The following is a 24,629-nucleotide window of genomic DNA, read 5'->3' on the forward strand; positions in this document are numbered from 1 at the left end:
ACTACTTTCTATTGGAATGTTGGGGATTCCCCTGAATGGTCTATTTATAGATTGGAAATCCTGAAAAGAACAACTTCACAACTCTATCAATCCAAATAAATTCATTCAACAAAAACATTAACATATTAAAATAAATGATAAATAAACAATTAATTACACAAAATAAAATAAATATGACTATTTGAAGGAAAAACATAACACACGCGCGTACACGTCTGCTTATGCAATTTCTGAAAATGGATTCCAAGGGAGGAAATTTCGATGATATATTTCAAGGCAGACCTGAATGTGAAGTTATGAAACCTGATTTTGATGAAGAAACTCTTCTTTCTCTGTTTAATAACTTTGATGATGAGGATGAAAATTATCAGAATGTTTGTGAAATCATAAATGCTTCTACATCCAATGATGAGGCGCTTAGAGAATTGGCCAACGCACTAGAAACTGAACATCCCCCCCCCCCCCCGTCATAATTTCCAATCCAAGATTCAAGACAATCTCTGAGGAGGAATTAAAAGGAATCGAGAGTGGTCGTCAGTCCAAGGGTACAAAGATCAAAACAAAGTGGGGTGTCAAGATTTTCCAAGGTAACGTGATACAAACAAATTTACTCATATATATAATAACATAAAAAGATGAATAATTAAATAGCAGCACTAATAACAAACACTGTACAATGTATGCACTCGTTAAAATAAATGAAAGAAAAAAAATTCTCTGTCTGTCTCGCTAACGAATACTTAAAGAATAGTAAAACAATAACTGAGAGAACACCCCAAACTAAAGAATTCAAAATTAATTTCCGGATTGGAGCATGGAAAAGTTCAATACTTGCACTAACCTGCATAAAGTAGAAAAAGAGGAACTCTGTGGCCTGTTGAGACACTTCTATGCTGAAGTCCAACCCAAATTTGACCCCAAGAAGGGTGATCAACCTCAAGAGTATCACAAAAACACACTAAAACCCATAAGATCAGCTCTCAACAGACATCTTAATGATAGTGATCGAGATTTTGACATTGTTAGAGATAGAAATTTCAAACCAGCAAATGCCATCCTTGGTGGCAAATTGAAACAAAATATGAAATCAAGATTATCTCGGCCTACACAGCACAAACCAGTTCTTAACAGTAGTGACTTCCTGAAAATCTCCGACTACCTTTCCACTATTGATAATCCTGTCATTTTGCGTTATCGGGTCTGGTACGACCTTTCGATCCATTTTGTGTCACGGGGGCTTGAGTTTCATCAACAGCTGATGACAAACTCATTTGAGTTTTTATATAATGAGAATGACGGAGAGTATGTGGTGATTTCCCATGAAACCAAGCAAAAGAATTGGCAGGGTGGTCTCGACACATCTGATGCTCCACAGGATAAGCGAATGTACTCAATCGGGGATGACAATTGTCCAGTTCGCACCGTACGACAACTTCTTCATGTCACAGACCCGAATGCCACATCATTATTCAATCACTGTTTCAAAGCTGCGATGGCGTCTCCACAATCAGAGAAAGTGTAGTTTACAGCTAAGCCTGTCAAAGCGTACCAGTTTTCGAAATTCATGTCTGACACATCTAGAAATTCTGGATGCTCTCAAAATTACACCGCACACTGCAATTGAAACCCTTAACGACGATGGTTTTGAATCCGACATATTATGTTCATGAGTGGGCACCGGAACGAGGCGTCCATACGCAGTTATAACAGGGATTGCAGTGGCCATCAAAAGCAATGCCTTAGTAATTCACTAGCAAAACTTGCAAGACCCTCTGCAACACTCACTCGTCCCCCTGGAAACTCGAGAGAGAACCCTACTTGCCTGGTCTCTGATCGCATGACACATCATGCACATGTCCCACGCTTACCGTTCGTACCGACATCGAACATTGAGGTGAATGCCAGTTCCACTCAACAAAGTTCCAGCAATTTTCTATCCACGGGATTCATCTCTAACTCATCCTTTCAAATCTGCACCTTTCAGTTCACAGGGAACCCATTTGTGAGTCAAAAGTAAACAGTTCGTGGAAGCCGCCATTTCCGATTTTCAGTTGATGTTTTCATAAATTACTCCGCCAATTTCGAAGCGTCATATAATGTAGTTCAAGAATAAATCTTTAATTGAACTCAAATCATATTATGTTTTATCATTCAAACTCAATGCTTTACATATTTAAATGATAAGGCATGAATGTATTATCTTTTCGGTGGATAGAGGGATCCACGAAAAAAAAAGACAGAAAACTTTGCATCATACGCTACGCTCAATGATGCAGTTTTCCGTCTTTTTTATTCGTGGATCCCTCCATCCACCGAAAAGATAATATATTCATTCCTTAAGTAATCAAAAATGAAAGTATATGTATATTCATTTTGTTTTTATGGCCGCCATTTTGCGTACTCATACGTATATTTGCCATGCAATTGTAGAGCATGCCTTTGGATATCCTCCCAGACTTTTATAATGTGTACAAGGCGATGTATACGTCAGCGCAGGAACTGGGAAGCAGAGTTTTGGACTTGATGTCCATTGGTCTGGACATAGTATGTATATATATGTATACTAATGGATTGAAAAAATATACAAATATCGTCAAAGTTTGTTGCATCTTTTTGCTTCATCCTTTACATGTTTTTTGTTTGTTTGGTTTTTATTTATTTATTTTTTCGCTGTTTTTGTTTTGTTTGTTTTTGTTGTTGTTTTTTGTCGTTGATGTACATTTTTATAGCTTGTTTCAGAGCATTCGACCATTGATCATATAGTTAGATAATCTAAATATGCACTTTGTATTATGTCAGCCTCTTTGTGCTGGAGTTGTACGTTCTTTCACGTCATTTATGATAAATGACAATTTTCAGCTCAGAACGTGTTTCACTTTCATTATCAGTTCATTCAGCATATATCAGTGAGAAACATAAAAATATACAAATATGGTCATTAGTGTAAAATGTCCAATGCGAATGACAAGCAATCGTCATTTCCATGGTCCTTGGTTTATTTTCTTTTTCAAGGACCGAACGTTCCTCAGAGAATGTCATAAAGGAATGGGCAAGAAGGGAAACCATACAACCCTGCGGTCTCTGTATTATCCCCCCATATCTAAAGAAATAGGTACGTGTTGTAAGGCGACTCATCTAGAATGCTGGGTGTTTGTGTGCTCTTCATTCTCTTCCACGCAAGGGACGTAAATGGGCCTTTCTGGGTCTGATATTGATGTGTATTTATCGAGTTTTAGATACCCACCACATGGGCTTCTTTGAGTACTGTGGAATTATTTTAATTCGTGGAGGCCAATGTTCGTGGGTAAGCAAAATTTTGCTGGTTCGTTGGGACGTAATTTCGTGGGTAAGCGATACGATGTCGCCAGGAGAGATAACTCTACTTGGTTTGAAAACAATGCTCGAGGACACGTAAATTCGTGGTTAAGAGTGACTCACGAAATCCACGAACATCAATCCCCCACGAACAATGATGATACCACAGTATTTCATCATTGAAAAGATTTTAAAAATGTGGTCAATATATGGCGTAATGAAAGTTCGAAATGAGCACAGAAGGTTTCTTTCGTCTTGGTTTTGATTCTTAATAGAAATCTGCCGCAAACGGGGTATATTGGTATCAGCATGCCCGTCTGTCTGTAGACATGCTTTTGTCCGTGCATGTTCTAACAAACTAGTGCATGGATTTTTCTGAAAATTAATACACTCATTACTCACCATATGAAGATGTGCACCTGATATTTTCATATTAAGGTTTTTTTTTTCTACTTATGGACTTCAGTCATTTTTTAAACTAAAAAGAGAATATAAATTAATCTTAAAAATTCATAAAGACATTTGATTTAAACGTTGTATATACATTGTTCTTAGACTGGAGTTATGTATTTCCAATTTTGAATTAGAAAATTTAAAATATTAGACAGTTATGCTAATTTCTATTTTGTTTAAGGGAGTCTCTTTGTTTGGAGAATATTTCTAAACACAAATTAGAAGGTTTGAATCAGACCTTTTACATACATTTTTTATATTAAAGGAAGTGAACATGAAAATATGACAAAGGGTTTAGATTGGTCATTTTGATGTATATAATGAATTCTGAATATCACTAAGATGTAGCTTTCTTCAGTAGGGAGATATTTCACAAAGATTAACTAATCTTTTCAATCCTTGGAAGCTGCCATATTGAAAAAATCATTACCTCCCTGCTGGATTATCTCTTGGCATTCACTAGAGGGCAGCACTGATGCTGACGTCAGTAGGACACATTGTGTATTTTTGGCACAGTGTAAGCAGCAACGTTAGAAAGTGAATTAAATATGGGATATCAGTTTGAACCTGATGTTACAGAGGAAGATATTGTTTCTCAGAACAATAATTCTTCATCATCAGTTGATTTAATGAGAAGGGAATTTTCCTTGATTGGTGTGCTTGTGGAAATTGTAGCTATGTACATTCAAGGGGTGTCTTTGTTGTCATGAGTTTGAACATTTTGTGTCAAATTAAATAGATCTACACATAAAGTGCAGTTCTCTGAGTATACCCATATTTTAACACCGTGTGTCAAAGTCCTGTTATAATTGATAAAGCTTACATTTATCCATGGATTTATGTATCCAGAGAGGAAGGGTCTCAGAGGACTTGGATAACAACTTGAAAAACACGAAAATGAAAAATACCTTCTGTATTCACATGTATCGAAATCCAAACACAACATGGCATTTGTGTGTAAACATTTCCAATTACACACATACGTGGTAGAATACAGTAACCATTCTGTTGCAGACATGCTATCAAGATTTATGGCCTACAGAGATCGAGTTTATCAACTAGGTCAGACGCGGTCAGCCTCTTGTTGGAAAAATCGGAATAGTTTTACCCTCATTTGTTGTGACATAAATTAAGGACGCATTTCCTAAAGAGCACTGCAATTATGAAGGATTTCTTAAAACCTCAGACTCTCATACAAATACTCTGATACTAAATAAGTAGTGTTTGATACTTTGGTATTTGATACTTTTGTTGAAGACGTATTTACAATTTGGTTGTGAAAATACAGTGCTTTTGAGTAAGTTTAGAAGTTGGAGAAGCTGAAAATATTTTGTGGGAGTGTTTTTAGCTCTTCTGAGCCAAAGGCTCAAAGAGCTAATGCTATGGCCATTTGTGCGATGTGCGTAAACTTTTTAGAAAAAGGGCTATAACTCAAGAACCCCTTGGCCAATTTTTTTCAAATTTGTTACAGGGTATCATTGGCCCAAGGGCTTTCATACATACTAAATAGAGGGATGTGACCCTTTAACAAGGGGAGATAATCAGGAAAATACAAACAAAAGTAGTGGTTGCTAAAAAATCTTCTTCTCAAGGACCACAGAGCAGATTATCACCAAACTTACACATAAGGATGAGGATATGTTGTAGATTAAAAATTGTTCAAAGCATTACCCTGGGGCAAAGGGCGTGGTCTCAAGGTCACTTCAAAGTTGACCTAAATTTATAAATTTTTTAAATTCCTTAAATCTTAGATATTTTAGTCATTATAAGGACTAGGATCATCAAATTTTGACAATTGATGCATCTTAGGACCTTGTGTCAAGTTGTCTCAAAAGTAGGTCACGGTGACCTACTTTTTGAATTTTGCAGGTATTTATTTTAAAATTAATTTTGATGCATATCTTGGACACTTTGAAGCCTATGATCATCAAAACTTGTCAGTTGGTGGATCATGGGACCTTGAAATGCGTCAACTGAAAAATAGGTCACCGTGACCTACTTTCTGAATTTTATGGCTTATCATTTATAGATATATTTTAAGTTGTTATTTCAAATACCGAGAGGTTTAGAATCATCAAATCTTGTAAGTTGATGCATCTTGAGGCCTTGAAACATATTTATAAAAAAAAGTAGGTCACAGTGACCTACTTTTTGAATTTTGCAGATATTCAAATTTCACATTTTCAATTTTAGATGCATATTTTGGGCACTGTAAAACCTAGGATCATCAAACTTTGTCAGTTGATGCGTCTTCAGTCTTCGGTTTGTGTCGACCAAAAAGTAGGTCACCGTGACCTACTTTTGGTATTTGACAGCTAAATTACTATATTTCAGACACTATTTGACCTACAATCATCAAACTTTGTCAGTTGATGCATCTTGAGTCTTCGGAATCTATCGACCAAAAAGTAGGTCACTGTGACCTACTTTTGGCATTTGACAGTTATATTTATATATTTCAGTCACTAATTGACCTACAATCATTAAACTTTGACAGTTGATGCATCTTGAGTCTACGGAGTGTGTCGACCAAAAAGTAGGTCACCTTGACCTACTTTTGGAATTTGACGGCTATATTTATATATTTCAGATACTATTTGACCTACAGTCATCAAGCTTTGTCAGTTGATGGGTCTTGCATGTTCGAAGGGTTTCGACCAAAAAGTAGGTCAACTTGACCTACTTTTGGAATTGGACACCTATATTTATATATTTCAGATACTATTTGACCTACAGTCATCAAACTTTGTCAGTTGATGGGTCTTGCATGTTCGAAGTTCGCTGACCAAAAAGTAGGTCACCATGACCTACGATTGGAATTTGACAGCTATATTTCAATATTCAGATACTAATTGGCTTAAAATCATCAAACTTTGTCAGTTGATATTTCTTGGGTTCTCAAAATGTGTAACCCAAAAAGTAGGTCACATTGACCTACTTTTTTGAATTCTTAGGATGTAACTAAAGATTTAGAATACTAAGAGGCTAAGAATAGAAATGGTGGGGTTGTACAATTTATCAGAAGAGCGATTCTAGGCCCTTGGGCCTCTTGTCTTTTTCTTAATGCATTTGTACATTTGATTTCAATTCTTTTTGCTCCAAAACCTTATCCACCAATTCTAGTATGAATCCATAAACTTCTCCTGTATAACAGTGATCCAGTCAACAGCAATGTGTCTCATCTACATCAGAGCACAGATGCATGCTAGGAAATAATGGATGACCTCCATAAACCTTTAACTTGGCGTATTCAATTGATCAAAGCTCGTAATAGAAACAAGCAAATTAGATTTAGGCCACACTATTCAGGTTCAGGAGGTCTTTTAAGTTTATTATGCAACAAATATTTTTTCATGTTCATTTCCTTTAAAGTAAAATAACATTTATGTACTTTACATTTTTATTGATAGTGAAGGTATCAATATTTCCATTTTCTATGTATCCATTTTCTTTTGACGTATGGGGGGAGGGGGGGGGGGGGTAGTGTGCCCCGCGGGGGGTATTAGTCCCGAAAGGACAGTTCTAGCTGCTACTGTGGCCATGTATAAATTTTGAATTAGTAAAAGACATATCAGCTTTGAGATGTTTGTAAATAAATCCCACAGAAGAGGAGTAATTAGCTGCATGGTATAATGTATTTTGATAAAATGCGATATATCATAACATGAAGGTATCGCTCACCATCAGAGCAAAATTTCACCATCCCCAGAATCATTCATATTTATTGTTTGGATAATAGCTATAAGATGCTATAATCGCACGGGTTGTTCTATATTGACATTGGATCAATTTGGACTTGGTCATGGCAGGTGTGAAGCCCGGACAGGTGCGCTGTGGGGAGCATTCAGACTACGGGTCCATCACTCTCCTGTTTCAGGACGACATCGGTGGACTAGAGGCAAGTAAATTTCTGCGTAATCTAGATGAATGTTGAGGGACTTGCTCTATCAAAAATCTTTCGATTTAAATAAAGCAGATTGGTGAATATTTAGCGGTATTTTGGAAATCAATTGGAGGAAAATGGCTTTTTCATATTCTAAATTTTGTTGTTCAATATGCCCATGTTGTCCAATCATGATCATTTTCAATAAATAAATAGTACTATATATCGCTGTTCTTACAATAAATAGTACTATATATCACTGTTCTTACATGTGGATGTTCTTACATGTTGTGGATGTTCTTGCATGTTGTGGATGTTCTTGCATGTTGTGATGTTCTTGCATGTTGTGATGTTCTTAAATGTTGTGGATGTTCTTACATGTTCTTACCTGTTGTGGATGTTCTTACATGATATGGATGTTCTTACATGTTGTGGATGTTCTTACATGATATGGATGTTCTTACATGTTGTAGATGTTCTTGCATGTTGTGGATGTTCTTGCATGTTGTGGATGTTCTTACATGTTGTGGATGTTCTTACATGTTGTGGATGTTCTTACATGTTGTGGATGTTCTTACATGTTCTTACATGTTGTGGATGTTCTTACATGTTGTGGATGTTCTTACATGTTGTGGATGTTCTTACATGATGTGGATGTTCTTACATGTTGTGGATGTTCTTACATGATATGGATGTTCTTACATGTTGTGGATGTTCTTGCATGTTGTGGATGTTCTTGCATGTTGTGGATGTTCTTACATGTTGTGGATGTTCTTACATGTTCTTACATGTTGTGGATGTTCTTACATGTTGTGGATGTTCTTACATGTTGTGGATGTTCTTGCATGTTGTGGATGTTCTTACATGTTGTGGATGTTCTTACATGTTGTGGATGTTCTTGCATGTTGTGGATGTTCTTACATGTTGTGGATGTTCTTGCATGTTGTGGATGTTCTTACATGTTGTGGATGTTCTTGCATGTTGTGGATGTTCTTACATGTTGTGGATGTTCTTACATGTTGTGGATGTTCTTACATGTTGTGGATGTTCTTACATGGATGTTCTTACATGTTGTGGATGTTCTTGCATGTTGTGGATGTTCTTACATGTTGTGGATGTTCTTGCATGTTGTGGATGTTCTTACATGTTGTGGATGTTCTTACATGTTGTGGATGTTCTTACATGTTGTGGATGTTCTTACATGTTCTTACATGTTGTGGATGTTCTTACATGTTGTGGATGTTCTTACATGGATGTTCTTACATGTTGTGGATGTTCTTACATGATATGGATGTTCTTACATGATATGGATGTTCTTACATGTTGTGGATGTTCTTGCATGTTCTTATATGTTGTGGATGTTCTTACATGTTGTGGATGTTCTTACATGTTGTGGATGTTATTACATGTTGTGGATGTTCTTACATGTTGTGGATGTTCTTGCATGTTCTTATATGTTGTGGATGTTCTTACATGCTATGGATGTTCTTACATGATATGGATCTTCTTACATGTTGTGGATGTTCTTACATGTTGTGGATGTTCTTACATGTTCTTACATGTTGTGGATGTTTTACATGTTGTGGATGTTCTTACATGTTGTGGATGTTCTTACATGTTGTGGATGTTCTTACATGTTCTTACATGTTGTGGATGTTCTTACATGTTGTGGATGTTCTTACATGTTGTGGATGTTCTTGCATGTTGTGGATGTTCTTACATGTTGTGGATGTTCTTACATGTTCTTATATGTTGTGGATGTTCTTACATGTTGTGGATGTTCTTACATGTTGTGGATGTTCTTACATGTTGTGGATGTTCTTGCATGTTGTGGATGTTCTTGCATGTTGTGGATGTTCTTACATGTTCTTATATGTTGTGGATGTTCTTACATGTTGTGGATGTTCTTACATGTTGTGGATGTTCTTACATGGATGTTCTTACATGTTGTGGATGTTCTTACATGATATGGATGTTCTTACATGATATGGATGTTCTTACATGTTGTGGATGTTCTTGCATGTTCTTATATGTTGTGGATGTTCTTACATGTTGTGGATGTTCTTACATGTTGTGGATGTTATTACATGTTGTGGATGTTCTTACATGTTGTGGATGTTCTTACATGTTCTTACATGCTATGGATGTTCTTACATGATATGGATCTTCTTACATGTTGTGGATGTTCTTACATGTTGTGGATGTTCTTACATGTTCTTACATGTTGTGGATGTTCTTACATGTTGTGGATGTTTTACATGTTGTGGATGTTCTTACATGTTGTGGATGTTCTTACATGTTCTTACATGTTGTGGATGTTCTTACATGTTGTGGATGTTCTTACATGTTGTGGATGTTCTTGCATGTTGTGGATGTTCTTACATGTTGTGGATGTTCTTACATGTTCTTATATGTTGTGGATGTTCTTACATGTTGTGGATGTTCTTACATGTTGTGGATGTTCTTACATGTTGTGGATGTTCTTGCATGTTGTGGATGTTCTTGCATGTTGTGGATGTTCTTACATGTTCTTATATGTTGTGGATGTTCTTACATGTTGTGGATGTTCTTATATGTTGTGGATGTTCTTACATATTTTGGATGTTCTTACATGTTGTGGATGTTCTTGCATGTTGTGGATGTTCTTACATGTTGTGGATGTTCTTACATGTTCTTACATGTTGTGGATGTTCTTACATGTTGTGGATGTTCTTACATGATATGGATGTTCTTACATGTTGTGGATGTTCTTACATGTTGTGGATGTTCTTACATGTTGTGGATGTTCTTACATGTTCTTACATGTTGTGGATGTTCTTACATGTTGTGGATGTTCTTGCATGTTGTGGATGTTCTTACATGATATGGATGTTCTTACATGATATGGATGTTCTTACATGTTGTGGATGTTCTTACATGATGTGGATGTTCTTACATGTTGTGGATGTTCTTGCATGTTGTGGATGTTCTTGCATGTTGTGGATGTTCTTACATGATATGGATGTTCTTACATGATATGGATGTTCTTAAATGATATGGATGTTCTTGCATGTTGTGGATGTTCTTACATGTTGTGGATGTTCTTACATGTTGTGGATGTTCTTACATGTTCTTACATGTTGTGGATGTTCTTACATGTTGTGGATGTTCTTACATGTTGTGGATGTTCTTACGCTGTAGGTAAAACCAAAAGGATGTGATTACGTACCCGCTTCTCCAATACCCGGCACTATTTTGGTCAACATTGGAGATCTGATGCAGGAATGGACAGCAGACAGACTGACAGCGACGGTTAGGGTTATTTTTTCTTTACTTAATCGTGTGCGTTTTATTATATACCGTTATAAACATTAATACTTACGAGTAAATAAAGCTTGAAATTAAATCGATATTCAAAACCATGGTTCTAAAAATCCTGCAGGACCATCCCCGATTTTTAAGCTCATATCCGAAAACTCCGTGATTTTTACTTAATTCTTAATGCCGAGCGTTTGGTGAAGGAACAATCACTACCTATAATTAACGTCTTAGGTTTGACACGGCCATGACACGAGCGGAGCTCGAACTCACGACCACCCGGTTACCAAGCGGACGCTAAAATTGGGGATCAAATTTTACAACATTCATGAATATAGGGAGAAAAATCTAGAACAGCAAGATCATGCTATATTCGTAATCATATTGAAACATTCCCATCTTTTATAATGGTTCAAGTTTAATAAAATCACGACCTCCATGGGGCTAGTTGGGAGCATAATATGGAGTTAAATTTTGTCATGGGATTAGAGAAGGTCAAAATCTTCTGAAGAATTGCAGGGCCAGGGCTGCACGACTCCTGTGGGCGTTGTGTCCTTTGAACCTGTCGTTTATTGGACGAATTATTTTCCTTGTAGTACGGTAATACTAACCCTTAATTTCAAAATTACAAAAATGATTTTGCAGAAACACCGTGTTCTTATCCCAGAGGAGGAGGCACTGCTAAAGAAAGGGCGACAATCATTAGCATTCTTCATTCACCCGGACGATGAAGTCATGATAGAGTGTTTGGACGGTTCAGGAAAATACGAAGGAGTGTCCAGCATAGACTATCTAAACATGCGCTTCGCTGAAACGTACAACTGACGTCTCTTCGTACGATATTGAAAATCATAATCCTGCAATATTTCTCTTTCTAACCGAAGTATTGCAAATCAATTCAAAGTATGCATGGATTCAAATTATTTTACATTGGTTTTCAAGCTCAGATATTCATCGCCATATAGATATATGAAGTGCATATACATGTATATAAACTTGTATTAATCTGTTAAAAAATATACTCAAGAAACCAAAATATTTTTAAAAGTACATTTCTCTATTCACAAGTAGTACAAACTGTGATGATAGACTTGTATACGGTTACATGTATCTTATAAACTGGTTCCCTTTCCGTTGTTTCCTTTGTTCCCTTTCAACTTCAGTGAGCTTTTTCTAATAAAAAATATTTTATCGTTTTTAAACTTTTCACAATTTTTACTTCTTCTCAAGACCTTCTGGACCAATTTCAACCAAACTTGGTAGACAGCATGCTTGAGTGAAGGATATTCGATTGTTAGCTCACCAAAGCTGAAGTGAGCTTTTCTGATCATTTTAGTCCAGTGTCCGTTTGTCTTCCGTCTGTCTATCCATCCGTAAACTTTTTTACATTTTCAACTCGTCGGGGCAATTTCAACCAAACTTGGCACTAAGCATTCTTGGGTGAAGAGATTTCAAGTTTATTCAAATGTAGGGCCAGTCCCCCTTCAAACAAAGGGGAGATAATCACGAAAATGTAAAAACATTTTTAAAATCTTCTGAAGAACCACTGGGCCAGTAAAGTCGAAATTTACATGACAGCTTCCTGGCATAGTGCAGATTCAAGTTTGTTAAAATCATGACCCCCAAGGGTAGGGTGGGGTCACAATAGGGGATCAATATTTTACATGCGAACATATTATATATAAGGAGAATGTTTAAAAATCTTCTCAAGAACAACTGGGTCAAAAAAGTTTACATTTTCATGACAGCTTCTAGTCCAAAATATCTGACGTTTTCCTGGCTTTTTTAAAAAATGATTTTGATATTCACCGTGCACGGAAAACGTAAGATATTTCGGACTAGATAGCTTCCAGACATAGTACAGATTCAAGTTTGTTAAAATCATGGCCCACGGGGAGAAGGTTGGGCCTCAATAAGGGATCAAATTTTTACAGTCAGAAAAGTGGAAATTTACATTAAAGCTTCCTTACATAGAATAGATTCAAGTTTGTTCATCATGGCTCATGAGAGTATGATGCAGCCACAATAAGGGATCAAATTTTTACATGCTGATATTCATAGGAAAAATCTTTAGAACTATCTCGAACTATTCAAGCAAAGGCTTTCATTTCTTCATGGAAAGATCTTTCATGTGATCCAATGGTGTGTGATCTTATGACCTTGACCTGGAGGTTTGACCTATTTTTGATAAAAATGTGACCTATTCAATATGTACTGAAGTATTTAAGGTAGATATTTCATACCTTGTATATAAGTTTATTATGTCAAGATATTTCATTCCATATCATGACCTTGTGACTGAACTCTTGAGTTTGACCTACATTTCAGAAAACATAACCTATGAAGTATATCTGGAACTATTTTAGGTAGGGCTTTCACATTTTGTGTATAGATTCTTTATGGTAAGACTTTGTAACACAATGGTGCTTGATCTTTTGATCATGGAGTTTGACCTACTTTTTAAAAACACTGACTTGTTTAATATCTCCTGAACTATTTAAAATAGGGCTTTCATATTTTGTATATAGATTCTTTATGACAAGACCTTATGATACTTTGGTGTTTGACCTTGTGACCTTGAACAACAGCATGGCCATGGTGACTCAGGTGAGCAATGTGGCCCATGGACCTCTTATTTTTTAAATTACGACCTGTTTCAAGAATAAGGTAGATTGTGTAAAAGAGAAATTCATTAGTACCATTGGACCAAATTCTAAAACTTGCCTGGAAGCTTCCTTATCTGATATATACATGCATCTTTATTTTATTTAGCTTATTGATCACATCATGACTCCTGGAACCCATCTTCGCTAGCCAAGGAGCAGATCGTAAATCCTTGGCTAGCAAAGATGCCTGGAACCAGGACTGGGTGTATAGTTTATTAATGTGCAATGTATTAATGTAAAATCAAATGCATTCAAACTATTATCTCGTGGACCGACAGGGGCGCAAAAGTAGTTTATTATTTGTTTCTCCGGGGCCAGAGCGGAGCCCTATAATGAGTTTTTAATGTTTTACACAGATAGATGCAACTACTCAGGTGATCGTTGAGGCCCATAAGCCTCTTGTTCACTTTTTTGCGTGGTTTACTTAATATATGTAGTTATTTTCTGTATATATTTATACTTATTTTACCATCGTACTTTTCTATTCTTTATGATTTTTTTCTTTCATTTGTACATTGAGAAAATATTATAATATTATTGTATATTACCTTGTATCTTAACGAGGAATGTTTATACGTGATGAACTGCCACATAATCACTAGATATGATTTACGTCAGAAGATGATGTTATATAAACATGCGTGTCACGTAATAAATGGACCATTACTGTAGGCACTCGTTTTCTTTGATAACAAACTTAAACGTGCTTTCCACATATCAGGTTTTCATTTCAAGAATTTCAGCAAAAACTCCTTTACAGCAAGGGGTCCAGCCTAATTCCCTTTGCAAGAAATAAAATAGCGGAGACGCAGCGGAAACAGAAAAGAGGTCGGTGATAATTATGTAGTTTTCGAACCAATAGTTACTAGAATCAAAACATGAATGTTACATTTCGGTGCGCTTATTCCTTCTTTCAAATGGGGAAATTCTGCTAAAGTGATTGACCTGGAGATAAAAAAAAAAACTATTGAGGAAAAATCGAAGGCATGTCGATATTGTTAACTAATACATGCAGCCAACATTGATTTTCAATTTACCATACTACACTTTTTAAGGTTTATACGATACATGATTTTATACAATTGTCATAATATATCATAACAAAACAATTTTCATTTGCATCAATTCGATTTAAGAAATTGAAACAAACCATTGCAACTTTAGGTTTGGAATTACTTTGCAGCTTCGATCTTAGGACATGTTTTCTTTGCAACATTAGAGATTACTAAAGAATTGATACTTTTACGTACAAGTTGTCTTTCATTAAAGTCATGAGAAACATTTCATAAGGAAATTCCCATCTTAAATACTAGTATAAACATGCATTTATAATATAATAAGTGTTCCAATATTTTATTCTTTCCATTACTTGGCATTTGCAGCACATTATTGAAATTTTGTTTCGATATGCTAGTAACACTATTATAACTTGTATGTATAGGCGACTAAATGTAAATGAGGCGGTCCTTCGGATGAGATCGCAAAAACCAAGGCCCCGTATCAAAGCAGGTGTAGCACGATAAAGATCCTTACCTGCTCAAAGACCGTAAGCGCCGAGCATAGGCCTAAATTTCGCAGCCTTTCAAGGCAATTGTGACGTTTCCATTTGAGTGAAATATTCGTGTTATACAATACACAATCAATCAATCTTTTATCCATACAGCATCATTACAAACCAAGCCTAACGCTTCTCAGTACTTTCAGTACTTTGATTGAGTTTCGATGTAACCGTTTTGCATAGGGGTATAGGGTTAATGGACATTACGTTTGTTTAATCGCAGCATTCATCATTCATGCTCTGTGAATAGAGGGACACCCCCTCCCTCTGGTTATGCAAGAATTCTTTGATAGAAAAGCAATGCTCAGGAAAGACATAAATTATCAGTAACATCTTTTATACTCTCTCTCTCTCTCTCTCTCTCTCTCTCTCTCTCTCTCTCTCTCTCTCTCTGTGTGTGTGTGTGTGTGTGTGTCTCTCTCTCTGTGTGTCTCTCTCTGTGTCTCTCTGAATCTACTTAATAGAAGAAGTTGGCAAAATGAATTACCAGCGTTTCTATACTTATTGGAAAATATTCTAATCTAACGATGTTATGTAAAAAAGGGGGGTCTATACTTTTTCGTGGAAGACATTTTACCAGTGTCCGATTTCCGGCAGGATACTATGGTAATTCCCTTCAATTCAATTCTTTATCGTTAGACGGGACGTATTATGATATGGCGCTGTCCGTGTGTGTGTCTGGCCGTCCGTCTGTCTGTCCGAGGTCATGTTTTCCGAACTTTTCCCCTGTAACGGATTCATGTACGTCTTTGAAATTTGGTCACAATTTCTCCCTCAAGCAATCTGATTAAAACCAGATCTTCAATCCGCTCCTCTATTGGCCATGTCGCGTTGAGGCGACATGGCCAATAGAGGAGCGGATTGAAGATCTGGTTTTAATCAGATTGTCCCTCAAGAAGCGTAAAAACGAGTTTGCATTTCAGCTGGATTGGTGTGCCTTCACCTACCTTAGGACTAAGAGTAGGCCAAACAGTTTTCCGGACTTTTGTTGTTGTTATGGATTCAGATATTGCCCTGAAATGTAGTCATAAACTTCCTCTCGAATGCATACAAATTCAGTTTGTATTTTAGTCCGTTTTAGTCAGTTTTCTGGACTTTTTTCATTATGGATACAGATATTGCCCTGGAATTTAGTCACAGGTTTCCTCTTGGAGGAATACAAGTTCAAGTTGCATTTCAGCTGGATTGACCCGTCCATCCGTGACCTACATTAAGGCTAAAAGTGGGTAAAACAGTTTTTCGGACTTTTTTTCATTATGGATACAGATATTGCCCTGAAATTTAGTCACATGCTTCCTCTTGGAGGAATACACTCAGCTGGATTTGTCCGTCCTTGACCTACTTTTGGGCAAAAAATAGATCAAACAGTTTTCCGGACTTTTTGTCATTACGGATACAGATATTGCCCTGAAATTTAGTCTCAGGCTTCCTCTCAGGGGAATACAAGTTCAGTTTGTATTTCAGCGGGATTTCAGACTAAAAGTATGTCAAACCGTTTTCCGACTTTTTGTCACAACCTCCCTCTCAGAGAAATGCATAATCAGTTCAAATGTCAGATGGATTGATGCACCATGACCTACTTTAAGGCTTTTCTATTCAGAATGTATGTGATATCAATTCAGAGTGCATAATATGCTTCCAGGTTGACTTTCACTGTCCGACGGACGTATGTTGTACCGTTTGCTTCTCTGTTCATCCTGCCTTGCTTTGTATTTATGTCACATTGAAAATGATTATGTATTTTTGTGCTAATTACTCTGTGCATATACATTAAACCCATGAACTGTATGGTTCAAACATGTAACAATACAACACCTGAACCGAGAGAACGGACAACTGGTGGAACAGGGGAACGCGTTCATTCAGAGGGAAAAAGCAATTATCTCCGTGCGGCATGTACACATGATTAGCAATTCATATATGTATGTACTTATTTCCCTCAACATGCTGCATCCACATGCAGTTTGCAGTCTATGTAACCTGTAGATAATGTTGTAAACTTTCTTTCTTTTTTTAATTTCTTTCTTTATAAACTGTCTTACTGTTATGCCCTCTGGGCCCAAAATTGGAATAAACTTATCTTATCTGTACTCCGTGGGGCGGAACACTTTCTATACCCCGTCGTTACATAATGTGTGACTTTGAACTGGACGCTATAATTGAAAGTCTAGTTAATCCTGGTATTGAATTCTGTCTGTCCATTTTCTTATTGTTATCTGTAGCTAAATGTTCTTTGTTATATAGTGTTACGACCAAGGCGCTCGGACCACCTTCTGTCGACCTTGCGGAATACTGGTACACATTTTGGAGTTGCATATACAAGAAATGTTTAATACGAATATGGACTTGAACAGAGGGCATTTATCACCATGTAAACTGTAGGTTTGTTGTCGAAACTTTCAATGTTCGGCTTGTTTGTCTTACGAAATTCCTCTTACATTGGAGAGGATAAAAAGTAAATAAAATGTTTACGGGAGTCTAATTTGTAACAAAGAAATTAGACATCTCAGTGATTTAGCATTGCGTTTGAGATTAATTCGAATCAGAGAGTGACGACAAACGGACTATGCAATCAATAGAGTGTTTGACACTTATGAGTTAATACAGTTATATTATATGGAGTAACACTGGGGCGAGGGGGGGGGGGATTAAGCCTTAACCTCGGTATGAGTCAAAGCTAATGATGTAATCAAATGTGTAACGAATACTATGATATATAAAAAAAACCAGTCAGCGCAACAAAAAAAACCAAAAAAAAAAAAAAAAAAAAAAAAAAACTCAAACCAGAGTGAAGAGTTGAACAATAGAATAAGAACCCGTGGAAGATATAATTACATTGACCCTCGCTGCCATAATATCATGGCGATCCCCACCATGCACCCCTACAAAACATATAATGTATTCAACAACCATGCTTGCCTCGGGCGCTGAGTTAATGTATCAATATTTTTCCTGATAGATTGGCCAAATCAAAGTTTCCTGAGTAACTTATTTTTTTAGACTTGGTCACACAAGACCCCACGTAAATATAGGCCCAGCCTTTCATGGAACTTTTCCACCTGTTGAGTGTGGCCTATGTTGAGTGTGGCGGAGAGTGTGGCCTGTTTTCCGGATGGTGGACTAGGTTAAATATACGATCTTGGACTTGGTCTCATTCAGAAACAACCTGGAACAAACTAACATAGCTGATACATCCACATCCTCATGCTTGCTTAGGATGCTTAAAGTGACCTGTGATTCAGAACTCTATAGCATTCACCAGTGGGTACAAGACGCACCCAGATTAAACGTTTAATGTACATCGAGGGCTGCAGTTGACTACACTCGCCTCAGATGCAGAGCTAGTTTGATTTGCATCCTCTCAACAAGGGACAGATATGAAGTTTAGAGCAACAGAATTCTTAACATCATTCTTTCAAAGTATTTGCAATATGTTGTACGGTGTGACCGTTGAGACGAGCGAAGACCCATAACACCTTGCAACACGACTTTGATAGGCAGTCGGCTTAAACAGGGCATTGTGACATCATCATTAGCAGCGATTTTCCCCTTTTCAAACCAAGCTCTCTATTAACACAATGAAATTTGTTCTAATAAATTTTATTTCATACTTGGATCCAGGTATTGTAAAACGGATTTCATTTTACAAGTAATTAAATCTCTAGTCATAGTAACCTAAGGAATTGCAATTACAGTATTTTGTAGACATTTTCACACCACCTTAGGAAATATATTTGAAGGTTGAGTGATTTCACTGTCCCGTAAGCCATGACCCTAGAGGGCGTGTGCTCACTGATGCGTTCAATCATTATATGATGCACAACCATTCAAACGTTTATATATATTTACAGATCTAACAAGGATACAGAATTCTTAGTGTGTTTAAAAATGTGTTTTTGAAGATGAATTTGACAACGGAAATTTATGGAAAATAAGATTCAGCGAGATTGATTTGTGTGTTTGTGTAAAAAGCGATATGTGTACGGTGTAGTGTTTTATGTATGTCATCATTAGTTGTCCTCCGCTGCAGCCGGATTGCCAATTTCATTAAACCCGTGGAATTAATTACTGAATTGTGTTCCACTAAAATTGTCAGAAAATATGGGAATTAGAATAAAGGTAAGTAATTCATCTTATCAGCATAAGACGTTGTAGTACAAGCCATTTCTTCAACAGAAATTTTAAAGAAACGTACCCACCATTGGAATTTTCTTACATTAAAACAAACCATTAACTGTTTCTCAGATTGTTTGTCATTTTCTTCTTTTCGTCCACTGCATTAAGCATACAATGCATTTATTAGTTGTTGTTTTTATTCACTTTTTCAACATCGCCATTGAGACTAATCATTCATTGGTCTGTATTTCTAACTCACTACATATAAATGTGATTGTAACAAAGCTTTAGATAATAGATACTATATATATATATATATATATATATATATATATATATATATATAGCATTTAACGGACAGATATAGTGTCTAAACTACGAAGTATTGTTTACCATGGCCACGAAAGAAAGAAAACGCCACACGTTTCTCTCTTGAGTTGGTATTTTCAAATAATGAAAAGAACTATCCATATTTTTGCTTTTTGAGAACCCCAAACTTTTTAGTAAATTTCATGTAGTAATTTCTATAAATATGCTTTTGTTTCACGGCTAAGGATAATCAATTGTCAGGTAGAAGGTAGGCTTTCTGATTCACCTATAAAAAATGGCGCGCATGTCGCACATACCTTAAGGCAAAATACTGTAAAGCATGTCAACATTTGGTCGCTCTTATAACACTATCATAATCAACGGAATTTTGAGAGAGAAAATACGAAGGCCTGTACTAGAATTTGAAAAGATTACTAGTACTGTTAGTATCAAAATGACACTTATTTCGTTTTGTTGGTGGACCTATATCTCCAATGTGAATTTATGTTAATGAATCACCTCATTAAATTAGATGGAAACAAAAAAAACCAAAAAAACATAGTCATGAAAATATGGCGTTATATCCCGCGTTTTTGTTTTTTGTTTTTGTATTTCGCTTCTAGTAACGTGCATCGTCTATCATTTATAAATATTTCCATACTATATTTGTTTAACCAGCAGCATATGGTATCGTTAACCTGGAATGTCGACATGATTAATTAATTTCACAATAAATGCATCTCCTGACTTCTCCAGTCACAACAAAAGAAAACACTGAAATAAAGAAGTAGAGGTTAGGTGTTAGTACACATTGTAATCTTAGGAGTAAACGACAAGGTTATTAGTATCATAGTGACTAAAACAATGAAGGTAGGGAGTACTTTACACAGTACTTATGTCCCACTGGTTTTTTTATCCCCATATTGCAAACAACATAAAACATATAGTCTACGTATATCTATATTTTGTAACTAGTTTATGTCAAATTGAATGTCAATGCATTTATAGATAAATACAATGCATTACAACATCATAGGTTTATCACTAACCAAACTTTAGTAAAATTTTACGCATATGATTTTTCTTGTCAAATATGAGAGAGTTTCAAACCGATAAGACTATTCGAAACAAGTTTTGTTAACATCTGCGTGTAAGTACGCTGTACATGTTTGTCCACCAGAAACTGGTCACTATGACATGATATCAATAGGACCCTTTCCTACCCTTTTAAAATGTCAGGTTATCTATATATATATATATATATATATATATATATATATAGCTGAGGGTCATTCTAAAATGTACGAAAGACACCACAGGTTTCAGACAGAAGTAAGGTATGAGATGGGCTTTAAGTTACAGCATAATGAAGATGATTTTGATAAGGCCGTAATTTGAAAGATTTTGAATAGGGATAAACGAAAGAAAACCTGGTTGACCTTGAAGAAAGACGATAGGGGTACTTGCTAAGCAGGCGTTAAAACCTAAAAATGATAACAGTTTATACCAAGCTAACGTATCTAGTTTCATTATTAAATAGTGTCATGTTTAATACATCGACTATAATGGTGTATACTTATCGTGTAAAAAAAATGAAATACATAAAATCCAATCTGAAATCCTCTCTAACTAATTAGAACATTTGGAGAATAATGACAACTTTGGTGATTCAAGACATATTTAAATATTATAAATGTCATATTCCAATTTTTATTCTAGATAACGTAAACTTTGTTGAACGAGTTTATCAGATCCATGTCAGAACATAATTTGAAGAAAAAATAGTGAATTTTTTTTTTTTTTAAATTCCTATAGAAGTATTGAAGAATAAGAAAATGAATGCTATTGTTCCAATAGAATGTCTGGCTCCGGTGCCTTTTGAAGATGAGCTCAACTTTAATCTCCTAATCTCAGATTTCACTTTTTATCTACATTACAAACAGTAAAACAGGGCTCCACAATAGGCTCATCTCAGCGTTACTGCGAAGAATGTGATCTTTATTTGAAGCAGCTTATACAAACTTTCCGCCATTCTCAGTCCTAAGACAGAGAATATGAAAATTAATATATATTTGCAACTTGTCACAATATTCTAACGAAAGGGTCAAAGTAGAATCTCCTAGCGAAAATGAATTAATGTAAATAAAACGCTAAGTAGAAAAATCTCACTAATATGCATGAACTTTTAAAAGTTGTCTGTTGACATAAAGGGACGGAATGATTAATGTTAGGCCTTTGGCCCATAACACTAGCCTTAGTTGTCTTCTCGTAAAATACTCAGAAAACGATTCCATAAACGTGACCCTTCTGTGACCCCACACCAAGTCTGTACTTAAATATACCTAAATTTGCACTGAAAAGAACTATTTTGACATCAATTTGACTAATAGTTCTCAAGAAGAAGATTCATAAAGATATTTTTCTCCTGTACATTCCTTTGGTCCATTCGATACCTTGTCTGTGCTTAAAAACTACGAATCAACGCAGTGTCCTCGTGGATATATTGATTTGACAGATTCTAAACTTGTTCTTGAGGAGGTTTGGGAGATTTTCCTTGTATATTCTATGTTCTGTGTGGATGTTTTGCATATTAATTTGACAGATTTTAGACTTGTTCTAGAGAAGTTTTGAGAGATTCTATGTTAAACGTTCGATCGCCGTTGTAGTTTACCCAGATTTGGAGGTCGCGCTTTGACAAAACTCGAATCTATACCTCACGAAAACGCTTTCATATCAATTAGAAAAATGTAAGGATTTACTGATTTTCAATTTTAATTGAAACCAAAATTAGTAAACGATATCAAGTACAACCACTTTCTGACTATTGAGCTCTGTTTTGGTCCCACATTAAGCCGAAGGCCAGAGTTTGAGCAAACTGAATTTACACTACGTAAGGATGCTTGTACACTAGTTCAATAACTTGTACAGACCTGTGTTTTCCAACTTAATCCTATAAATATGTCTGAGGAAAATGTACTCGAACTTGCAATAAAACTGAAAACTGATTGTGACCTTAATTTGGTCACGGAGGGAATGGTTTGACTTGAAATTAGATTCTACACTACACGAGGGGATCTGTGTTTCATATCATAACGTCTTTTGCTTAAAAAGAATATATGTATTTGACAATTAGAGAAGGAAAGTATATGTAAACCTTTTCCTTTCGAGTCCTCTTTTTCCACCGTGTCCCCATATATTTCGAAATACATATTATTGCCTATTAGCCCAATCCTGGCCATAGAGGCCCTGGTTTGTAGAACATGAATCTGCACGTTTGAACGCAAAGGACGTGTTCGCGTGGTTTTTTTTCTTTTTCTGGTCTTTTAGAGATAGGGATATTCTTAGAATAATTACATGATTGCGTGAAAGGTATGGACTTTCGTTTGAAGAAACTTTGAATCCTTAAGAAACCATGGTGTCCAAAACTGGTCCGATGGCGGGTAGGGAAATTAGAAAATGTGAAAAGATGATAGTCCTACATATTTTTACACATAGAGACACAGGCGAAAGACAAATATTCCTTGCAATTGAACCAAGTGTTGTAACACTTTGAAATGTATATACTATACACTTGTATAATGCAATGATTTTCCTTTCAGAGAGAAGTTCTGCTTCTGTTCGTCATAATAAGGGCTGTGAATCCACAGATTTTTGGTAAAAAGATTATACATGTATTTACAATATGTAACTTCTCACTTTGATGCAATTAAGAAAATCAGTATTTAAATACACAAAATACATAATTATCTGAAATATCAATCTTAATATGTTTGAAAATATTTACATATTTGATATTTCTAGTATCGTATTTTGGCAGTATTCAGATATTTATTTTGTACATAATTCATGACTTACAATACTTTTCAGATTGTCCAACTGAGTGGTTCACGTCCAACAATGTCTGCTACAAATTTGTATTTGATCCCAAGGCAACATATGAAAAAGCCCGGGAACAGTGCTCGGTGAGTCACCTGTTTGATATTCATTATCCAAGGTAGATTCCTAAATATACGCGAGGAATTCATTATCGCGTAATTTCGCGAGAGCCATCACTCACGAAATAGAATTACTCGCTTTTGATTTCTGTTGCTAAAATACATGTAAGAACTCTTGATTAACAGGCGACACGCGAATTCGTGTTCACGCGATTTGACATATACAAGTCCGCCATATTATGTTGGAATCCACATGGGCGCGAATTATGCTCCTTTGTTAGCTGACCTGTTTTTGTATTCCTATGAGCAGAATTTATTCAAAAACTTCTACGTGAGAAGACAAAATATCTTGCTGTGGCCTTCAATTCGACATTTAGATATATCGACGATGTATTATCTATTAACAATAATAATTTTCATTCATATGTCGATTCAATTTGTCCCAGTGAACTCGAAATAAAAGACACCACAGAGTCGTCCACTTCTGCTTCATACTTAGATATGTTATTGAAAGTAGATATTAATGGCAAACTAACAACTTTATGACAAACGGAATGATTTCAACTTCTCCATCGTCAACTTCCCATATTTATGTAGCAATATTTCATATGGTGTCTACATCTCTCAACTGATTCGACACACAAGAGCTTGTTATGCGTATGGCCAGTTTTTTAATCGAAGCAGGCTAATGACAAACAAGTTGATGGTGCAGGGGTTCCAACAGTCTCGTTTAAAATCAGCATTTCGCTATTTCTATGGTCGTTATAATGATCTAGTTTGTCAATACAATCTATCATTGGGTCAAATGCTGTCTGAGGTGTTTCATGCCAATTGTTAGGTTGTTCTTGACACACTGATTTGACTAGGAATAACTCCGTTTACCAGATCAAGATATAGGGCTCACGGCGGGTGTGACCGGTCGACAGGGGAAGCTTACTCCTCCTAGGCACCTGATCCCACCTCTGGTATATCCAGGGGTCCGTATTTGTCCAACTCTCTATTTTGTATTGCTTATAGGAGTTATGAGATTGATCATTGTTCGTTATCTTCGCCTTTCATTAAGCACTGTGTAAAATAAGGAATCTACAGTATTGCAT

At 36.0% G+C, this 24,629-nt stretch overlaps 1 protein-coding gene across 1 annotated transcript in view; it reads left to right on the forward strand.

Moving 5' to 3' along the window:
- Positions 1-24,629, forward strand: part of LOC125647401 (contactin-like) — an 89,555-nt gene that overhangs the window by 13,970 nt on the left and 50,956 nt on the right. The window contains 7 exon segments of the mRNA XM_056142022.1: positions 2,431-2,544; positions 3,013-3,112; positions 7,578-7,666; positions 10,832-10,942; positions 11,594-11,770; positions 23,197-23,251; positions 23,465-23,559. Coding sequence (XP_055997997.1) covers positions 2,431-2,544; positions 3,013-3,112; positions 7,578-7,666; positions 10,832-10,942; positions 11,594-11,770; positions 23,197-23,251; positions 23,465-23,559 — 741 coding nt within the window.

This window comes from Ostrea edulis, chromosome 6, assembly GCF_947568905.1.
Source record: "Ostrea edulis chromosome 6, xbOstEdul1.1, whole genome shotgun sequence".
Lineage (NCBI taxonomy): Eukaryota > Metazoa > Mollusca > Bivalvia > Ostreida > Ostreidae > Ostrea > Ostrea edulis.